This window comes from Montipora foliosa, chromosome 7, assembly GCF_036669935.1.
Source record: "Montipora foliosa isolate CH-2021 chromosome 7, ASM3666993v2, whole genome shotgun sequence".
NCBI classification, from domain to species: Eukaryota; Metazoa; Cnidaria; class Anthozoa; order Scleractinia; family Acroporidae; genus Montipora; species Montipora foliosa.
Genome location: NC_090875.1, coordinates 35,933,689 through 35,943,688, shown reverse-complemented (window position 1 = coordinate 35,943,688; position 10,000 = coordinate 35,933,689). Strand labels below are relative to the sequence as shown.

Below are 10,000 nucleotides of genomic sequence, written 5' to 3'. Positions count from 1 at the left end.
ACACCACTGTACCATCCCTGCTCCCCGAATATGAATGTGAATGCAGTTATTCAACCCATTCAATCTCAAGATCTGAAAGTTAATTCTCGGTACTGACTGCCGTTCATTACTTTCTTATGTCAGTTGTGGGTATTTGATGAAAGCAATATAATTATTATCTAGTCGAAAACCCTAGGTGATAAATTTCTTTATTCTTGTCACCATGCAGTGTGGTTTACAATACAATGTATTCAAGTGAAGCTATGATCTTCGCAGTCATGAACGCAATTTTTGCAATTGCGTAAAGAAGCCTGAAAAATTCAGGACTTCAACGGGATTTGAACTCATGACCTCGCGATACCGGTGCGACGCTCTAACCAACTGAGCTATGAAGCCACTGATGTTGGGAGCTGGTCATTTGTGGGTCCTAATGTTCCCGTGAGGAATGAATCAACGATGAAAATGATATATGAAATGGATCATATAATTACAGTATGAACTACGGATATGAAATCAAGTGAAACTATGATCCTCGCAGTTATGAACACAATTTTTGCAATTGCGTAAAGAAGCCTGAAAAATTCAGGATTTCAATGAGGTTTGAACTCGTGACCTTGCGATACCGGTACGACGCTCTAACCAAAAATTGCATTCGTAACTGTGAGGATCATACATGTAGCTTCACTTGATTTCATATCCACAGTTCATGTATGATCCATTTCATATATCATTTCATCATTGATTCATTCCTCACGGGAACATTAGAACCCACAAATGACCAGCTCCCAATGTCAGTGGCTTCATAGCTCAGTTGGTTAGAGCGTCGTACCGGTATCGTGAGGTCACGGGTTCATAACTGCGAAGATCATACATGTAGCTTCACTTGATTTCATATCCGCAGTTCATATATGATCCATTTCATATAATTTATCATCTCATCGTTAATACAATGTATGCCGGGTATTGCGCTTGTGAGGAGAACATTAATGTCAATCACTTGTGGGAGTGACAGAGTTAACTTACTGGATGTGAAATAAATATTCTGCCGCGGTCAGCTTGACAATAGCTCCCCGAGTTGTGTGAGAAAAATCAATAATATTATTGCAGTGCACTTTGCACTTTCTTCTGCTTCTCTCATGAAACTTCATGACATTTCACGGTTACGCTATTTCATGAAATATTGACATAAAATTGCATACAACTGGGTAATTTGCTCATTCCAGGGTAATCCCATGAAATTCATAGAAAAAAACACCATTATTACAAGACAAAAACACTTTTGCCCTCCATTTGAAAACTGGAGAAGAATATTAGTGGTATTTTTACCTCCGAAATCCCTTTGAAAACCGTTCAAAACACATCATTTTCATTGAGGTTGATTTTGTTTGTCAGCCTTCGGTGTGCAGGAGTCTTGTACTGGTTTCAAATCTAAAGCAATTGCCATTTGGCTCATGACAGCTGGCCAATTGTAGCCTGTGATATAATTATGTCCCAAATAATGATGTTTGCATTAAGATTAAAATGAACTTAGTTTTGCACTCAATACACTGTATACGTGTAAAATTGCGTGTAATTATATGTGACTAGGGTTAAAAAGTCAGAAAAATCATGAATTTGCTGTGGAAAGCCACGCAACTTGTCATCAGTGCCGCGCTATTTCCCCAATTTTTCTTATGAAATATCAGAAGCCCTTCTGGATGAATGGGAGTATTATTTCCATACTGCAGGGCTCGAAATTAACGAAAAAATCCAGTCGCATTTTGCGATAAGATACGAAAATTTAGTCACAATTTCGCAAATTTTAGTCGCAAAATCGTCGCGCTGCATTGTGTTGTCAGCGGTTTAGCAGAAAAATATGAGCCCGCAGTACTTGTGTGTAAAGAAACTGCTGAAAATGGCGAATGATCGAAGGAATGGAGCTGTGCACGTAACATTGCAGCTAAATTACTATACAATTACGCTACTTTCAGAGAAAATTCACAGCAAGAAACAAAATAATTTTGTCATTTATTTATTTATTTATTTGTTTATTTTAGCAAAAGTAGCAGCAAAGTGGCAACTGCTAACCCTTTTGTTTCGAAAGAACGAAGGTGACAACAAGTCGCAAATTTGCGACTTCTCCAGATATTTTAGTCGCAAAGGGAAAAATTTAGTCGCAAATGCGACCGTATTGGTCGCAATTTCGAGCCCTGCATAGGTTGTTTAAGTTCCTCCTACTTATTAATTCTCTAGTTTAGATGCTGCTTTTAGTTCTGGTGATCAGTACAACCTACAGATTCATGTGCAATTTGCCAGCAGATGATTCATTAATCTTTAAAGGTTACAATGTATAATGTTATGGTTTGTTGACCAAGGAAAGTTAATGCTGGTGTCAAATTAGTTTTATTTTTCCTTGCTTGAAAAGAATTGCATGGACCGGTGTAAAAAGAATTGGTTCTGATTTCTCAAAGACAATTTTTATAATAAAACAATATTATTATTGATTTCTGTGTGGAGATATTTGGGTTATTGAGCTCTTGAAAAGTGAAAAAGTTGTCCCTTAATTTTTAATTTTAATGTGAAATTAAACATTTTAATTTTTCAAAAAAATTTTTTACAAGACATTTTTTAACATACTTATGCCTTCTTCAGTTGTGATGAGTTTTACATTTTGAATTTAAACCTAGTTATAAGAAGTCTTAGCTTATTATCTTAGCTAATCCATTTAATTTGTTTTTGTAAGTATGCGAATAATGTATCAATAATTCATCCATTGTATTTTTCTTATAAATAGGTTTAAATTCAAATTGTAAAACACTCATCACAACTGAAGATGGCATAGGTATGTCAAAACAAGTCCCTTTATTGTAATGATAGTTTTGTTTCTAACAGATTAATTTGAAAGCTGGAAGGAATGTTATTGTGTGGCAAGCATCAGCCATTACATACAGTGATGACAGTGGTACCAGGGACCCTGTGTACATCAAAGATATTGAAATACAAGGTGAGGTGCAGTGAAGTGAAGTGAATATATTAGTGTCTCCCCTTCGGGCTTTTCAGGACTAATTTACAATGCAATGCTTTGTGGGGGACTTTAACCAGACTGCAGACATGGGTGGCCGGATTTACCCCACTTTTCAGCAATCTTTCTAACTCCCACTGTCCATCTCGCTCGATTCATGGGGTCCTTATTCTCCAAACCAATGCTCTTGCTCTCCTTCTCCACTTGCGTCTTCCACGTCTTCTTTGGTCGTTCTTGCTTCCTCTTGCCCCTCACTTCAAACTCCAACGCTTTTCTCAGAACATATGCCCATCATCCCTCATCAACACATGCCTGTACCATCTCACTCCATTTGCCTTTGCTATCTGAGCCACTGTTTCCTTCAATCCCAACATCTCCATCAAGTCCTCTGTCCTCGCTTTCTCCATCAGTTTTTCACCACACATTGCTCTCACCATTGCCATCTCATTTTCCCTCAGACACCATGTCTCATCACTCCCATATAACATCGCCACTTTTACACGTACATAACTCTGATGAACGATTCCTTTCACCTTCAGCGAGAACCTTTTTGAGTTCAGCAACTCTCCACACTACTTGAACTTCACCCAGCCAATTCTTGCTCTTGCTGTCACAGCTGCCTCGCAACCACCACTTGCATTCACCCTATCCTCCAAATAACAGAAACCTTACTCAATAAAATAAAATATTGCTAGTGCTAATCACCCTTACTTGCAGTCGAGGACTGAATTGCGAAGGGCGCGGCTCACGACATCGGGCTGAAAGCATACAAAGGCGCCTCTGGCTGCCGCTATACAGTCCATGTTTGATGTCGGAGCACAGCACCACAGCTAGATGTCAATTAGCTGTGAGTCGATTTTGATGAGGGAGGAAAACCGGAGTACCCGGAGAAAAACCCTCGAGTCAGGTTGAGATCGACTGAAACTCAGCCCACATGTTGGCCGAGGCCAGAATTGAACCCCGGCTCGCAGTGGTGGGAGGCCCGATAGATAACCACTAAGCCACCCTGACTCCCAAACCAAAAAACAAACCAAAACTCTTATGAAATAGTAAGTGGGTTCTTTAACATCCCATACTATTAATTTCCAACAAGGGCTATGAGACGGTGGACTTATATTTTAAAGCACTTTTAGTGGAATTTTGACAGTTATGCTTCGTTTACCAATTAACTTTTCTTGAAGGAGTCTAGGGAAAAGCATGTTGTGTTTTTTTATTAGGTCACACTGTTTTGCTACATAAACGTTTAAGCAAATATTGTTTAGTGCAAATTCTTGAATAAACCCTCAAACCTACATGTATGTTTTCATGATTTGCTCTTTTAGGGGTGTCATACACATCAGAATGTACACCATGTGATGCTGGATTCTACAATAATCTAGAAGGACAGGGAAGGTAGCTATGGACAGAGGGCCTTGATAAAATAATCTTGTATGGACAAAAATATGGAAAGTTTTACCTTATTATAGCTTTGTTCGAAGCGTAATGCTGTCAAGCATCAACATATGTATCTTTAATCCATTTTTTTCTGTTTTGCAAATAAGCTATCAACTTATTCCAAATTTTTCAAAATTTGCCTATTGTGGACCACAGAATTTTCATGAATACAACTACAGTGTATTGATGTTTAATGACTTGTTTTTCTTTTGTAATTGCTGTAACTCCAACATGGCAATGTTGTGAAAAAAATAATAAAATACAAAATAAAAGTAATGTGTGGCCTCATGGTTAGAACTTTGTGAAGTTACACATGTAATTGCTATATGTAAATCTGGCACTAAATGTTAAGTTACATTAATTTTCTTTCCGGGTTGAGTTTATGCAAGGCATTAAGATCAATAGCGAAGATGACATGACAAAGTAACTTTGTATGCCAGTTTCTGTCTGAAATAACCTGGTCATGTATAAGAATATTTCTTTTTTTTTTTCAGTTGTAAAATGTGCTCTGTGAATACTTTTTCTTCTGGTGGAGCTACAGAGTGTTCAAAGTGTAATGAAGTCACAGAATATGCAGGTATATGGAAAGTTAATTTAATCTGGTTTAAAGTGCCACTGTCTCTGAGTTTCAAAACTATGTTAACTAAACACTAAGCCACCAAACATTTAAGCCTTGATTTCAAAAAGACACTTCTTATTTTAACTGGAAGTCTCCTACACCATTAATTTTCCCCCATTACTAACTTAAGTTTTTGAGAGAGCTAGATCCAGGAGAAAATGACATCAAAGGCTCACTACTTTAAGAATGCAATGTGTGTGTATGCTGCACAATATTATTGATATGCAGCACAGGAGTTTTGGGCTTTCAGACTTTTGAAATCGTGTTTTATGAGATTTTACAGACCCATCAGTAAAATATGGTTAGTGGAACGTGATCGTACTAAAAGGGCTATTCATGTTGCAATAGCTACATGTATCTTAGTGTTCTTTGTAGTTGGTCGTTCAAGGTCAATAATTGTAAATAAAATGAGGACAAAGACTTTGTTCCTAGATCTCAGATTATAATGTACACCTGCATTGGCCAAATCTGTTAAGGCCTCATTCATTACTGCTAAAGAGCATGTGTAATGCGTACCTGCTACAGTAGTAGAACCTGTGCAACTGGCTACTTTAATAGACAGAGTCTAGCTATAAAAGCCTCAGTTAGCCATCCAAGATTCACTTGGCAGTTTGTCTGCTATAGTAAACCAACTAGCTGTTTGCAATTTGTTAAAGTTTTTCCCCTCCCTCCCTCCCTTTTGAGATGGGTTGGATATATCGCTTTGCCTTCATTAGAATTGGGTCACTCCTGCGAGGTGCGGTGAAGTCTGCGCAGCGACTTCAACCAAGTATGTTGGCTCGTTTGCCTTTGTACATTGCTCGCTAAGCAGTACTCTTGTCCCATCCAGCATGTGCTGTTACGACTCAGCTCGTAGTGCTGGGGAGATAAGTGAGGTTGTTCTATGTCATGCAATCCGGAAGTCACATAGGCTAACCAACCGCAAGGCAGTGTTTTCCTTAGAAAATGCCAACACATCTGTATATAATAAATTGTGATATGATATGATTGCGGACCATGAAATCCGAAACTTACACGCAAAGTACACAGCCTTTGGATAAAAATCAAAGCTCAAAAGTTTGCCAGTCAGGTGTTAAGCAAATACCCTTTCAAAATCTGTAGGAAAAAAATAATTTGATTTATTTTTATCACAGGGGCACCTTAACCTGTATCATTCCCATTCTTTGATAGATTCATCAAAAAATTTAGCGACTCGCGCAATTTTGTGAAAACTTTGAAAATACCCATGAAATTAATCCTTAATTGCCCTCAGGCCCATTCAATTACATACAGTATTTTTTATATAACCCTAAACTACTTATTTACCACACAGTTGAATTGTTGATCTCCAACTATTGTTTTTGTACATGTAGGAGTTGTCTAGACATGTAAATCAAGACAATGTTATATCAAATATACAACCACTGTTATTTTTGTAAATAAAGATACGTTCTACTTTTGTATTTCCTTCATAGTTAAAGGAGAGCAGTGAACAATCAGTTCTCATAAAGTGAAAATTAGTGTCTTGAAATTTGTAAAATGGGTTTCAATAAAATCCTAATGAAAACTTGTTCATTTCACTAGGATCTCATTGAAACCAAGTTTATAAATCTCTGGTTACTAATTTTTCAATGAATGAAAAACATTGACAATGATATTATTATTATTTATCCATCTTTTGATTGCTTACTATATATATCTTTAGGTCGTGGAGCTAAAAATTGCACTCAGAGGAAGCCTTGCACTGAACAAGATTATTATGAAATCCGTACAGCTTGTGACAGCGAACACAAGGTATTAAATATATAAATTAATGATATCAACTTGGAAATAGTGTGCTGATCTTGGATTATACCGATCATTGATCAGTAAAGATTGCTGTGGTTTGACCAACAGTCAGGATCTCACTGCTGTCGTTTCAAGGTGTGCTTATTATGGTTATCAGGGTCTTCATTGCATAAGAAGACAACTATGAAATAATGTTGCTGCCCGCACAGGGCAGTCCTATTTCTGTCCTGATATCTCAACTTCAGGTTATGTTTGTGAACAGTTCCCAGGCCCCACTGTGTACAAAGTCTGTGATTGGTGAATTTATGTAAGACAGACTTGAATCTGAGTACTTTCACTGATGCGAAAAAAAGCATTCGAAGGGAGTATTATGTATTTGAAATCTTTGATGCAAAGCGAAGTATTCGAAGGGAAGCTTTTTACTAAAAACGGTAAGTTAGTCAGTTCCTGGTCATGTCAGGTGTAAATTTAAGTATTTCGGGAAGTCATCAGGGTAGTCAACGTTTTATCATGTTTGGACAGCAGTTTATCAGAAGAATAATATATATTATTGTTGACAATTATTTCATCAGAATTTATTGGAAGTATTAGAAATCTACAATAAGTGAAAAAAAATCAAATGTACCAGTAAAAATAAATTGTTGAAGTTATATTACTCTTGTGTGTTTGCGTCTGTTAGAAACGAATGCCTTCAAAAATAAAAAAAACTTGCTAATTTCTACTACATTAATTTACTACATTTTTTCCAACCATCTCCAACACCATGTGATATCTTCATGTCTCACGCCCACCATTTTTCTCTGCATGGGGCAGCACTTCACTTCCTAGTTGAAACCCGTAGTATTATTGCAATAGACATTGCAGATTTGGATACCTTTGATTCTGTTATCGTACGTAGTAATGTTGTAAATCCTCATCGCTTTATATGGTGTATACCAGTGTGGGTCCTCTAAAATAGAATAGTGTTTTGTTTAATTTGCATGTATTCCATATTTTTATCATAAAGTCCGTTGAGAAGATCTGTGCTGTTTTCTCTTGATCAGGGTAGAGGGTGAACCTCAGTTACAAAAGTTTCATTGATCCGTTTAACAGAGCAGAGCATTCAGCAATGAACAACACAGTTGTAACTTAAGAATTACGTTTGGAAAGTAAACCTTCTATTTTTCACTCTGAATCTCCAGACCCAAGTGAAATACCAGTGGATAGAACCAAAGATTTGTCAAGACGATATTCAAGGTGCAAAAGAATTACCTGCATCTGGAGCAAAAGAGGAGTGCCCACCCTGTAATCCAGGAATGCACCTTAACGGCAGCAAATGTGTGTTTTGCCCTGTCAATCACTTCAGTAACGGAACAGGAGGTTTGTTGCATACCCTAATGTAGTATGGTACCAATGGTACAATCTAGCCTTGTGACGATCTCTTGAGCTAATTGAAAACACTTGTTTGTACATTTTCTCTCATAGTATGCATGCTACTGTATGACTGGTTAATTTAGCAGGCCATATCCTTCGGTATGGCATGCTGTATGGCGGCTACAGTAAATTTAAAATGAAACTGTTTTCATCTTGGAAGCAAGTATTCAAAAAGCCAGGTTTATTCGTTTTTCAGATTTTTACACATGCCCATGACTGAAAGGGTTATAAGGCCATGCACACGGTGTTGGTGCACAATCACAAATTGCTCACAATGTCTGAATTTAATGCATTGTTTTTCAATTACGGAGAAATGATCAGTGCAAATATTATGAAACACTTCTGTATCATGTATAGTTTTTATCTCCTTTCATTTGCTTGGTACAGGTATTGGTAAACACATACACTAAGTTAGTTACATGTAACTCACCTCAATCTGAGTACAATGCATCATTCGTTTGCTTTACAGCACATTTTCAATCGTCTGAAGACAGAGTTTGAATCGTTTGAAAGAAAAAGGTTTGATCATTTGAATCGTCTGGGTTGAATAGATTTCGATCGTTTCATGCCTTCCGAAAGCAAAACCAGGTACTGTCGCGTCAACTTTGTGATTTGTCTGGTTGATTTGAGGATTGAAAACAAGTAAATGTACTGTACTCGTTTTTGATTTTGCTTGAAATTTGTCCCGGTTATTGTGCAGCCAAACATCACATGATTTTGCCATGTGACATCACAGTGTTGTTCACTTGCAAGTAATGTGGCGGAAGCAAGAGCAAGAGGTCCAACAGAAATCTTTTGAAACAAGGGAAACTGTCATAAACTCAAAGGAAGCGGGAAGACGTGAAAAAATGCGGTTGATGATCTTGTCAGGTCACTTTTCCATCTCGGTTTTTTTCCGTTCATCAAACACTTGTCTGATTAGTCAAGAATTAGACTTGTCAGTATCTAATCAACAGGTAAACAAACTGAAATAATACTTCGAAGATTCAATTGAAAACAAACGAACCAAACGATAAATTATGGCCAATTAATGCTGAATGAACCACACTATGAGATAGATTCTTCCTGAACAAACCAAACCTTGAGAATGATCCATGCTGAACAAACCAAATGAACTATCAAACAATCGATTCAAACACTGCTCGAAATGATTATTTTAGTTTCTGCAACCGTTCTAAAATTGGGTTCGCAAATTATTGATGTAACTCTATAATTTCCACTCTAACTATGAAAATATTCACTACAATTGTACAGTACCTGTCAAAGAATGCTTTTGGTGGGATTGCCCAGCTCAATCTTACGTGCATTTTGATCTTCAAGGCTTTTGGTTTGTATTCTTAGTGAACATTTTTTTTTTTGAAATTGTTCTAGCTCGCTCATCCCTGTTTTGGTATCAAATTTTATTTCTCTTCAAAATGAAAGATTTTCTGTTTTTCTTTCTATCAGCTAAATGCACATAAAATTTCCTTTCCATTTCTGTTTACAGAATCATTCTGTTGTCCTGATAGCTTACGTTTGAGCCCAATATTTTGCGTTACATTTTTTGTAACAGCATTGTACATCAACATGTGTTCATGGCCATAAGGGACACGGTAGTTTCTGAGGGCAGCTAGATGTCGTTAATTGAGGGGACAAATTCCTTGACTGCTTAACACATTGACACCTCAAATGCCCTAGGACCCCCCCCAGTTTATGAATCAAATCGTCTGGCATATTAGACAGAGTAAAAAATCTCACTCCCAGGGGTCAATGGGTTTTAAAGGAAGAAAATAAGCTTTCCAGGTATC

General features: G+C 37.2%; 1 protein-coding gene across 2 annotated transcripts in view; it reads left to right on the top strand.

The window, feature by feature from the left end:
- LOC138009442 (endosome/lysosome-associated apoptosis and autophagy regulator family member 2-like) overlaps positions 1–10,000 on the top strand; it is a 69,752-nt gene that overhangs the window by 23,203 nt on the left and 36,549 nt on the right. For both annotated transcript variants that reach the window (XM_068856458.1, XM_068856459.1), the window contains exons 7-11: positions 2,851–2,962; positions 4,303–4,372; positions 4,909–4,991; positions 6,718–6,806; positions 7,982–8,159. In XM_068856458.1, coding sequence (XP_068712559.1) covers positions 2,851–2,962; positions 4,303–4,372; positions 4,909–4,991; positions 6,718–6,806; positions 7,982–8,159 — 532 coding nt within the window. The remainder of the gene's footprint in view (positions 1–2,850; positions 2,963–4,302; positions 4,373–4,908; positions 4,992–6,717; positions 6,807–7,981; positions 8,160–10,000) is intronic.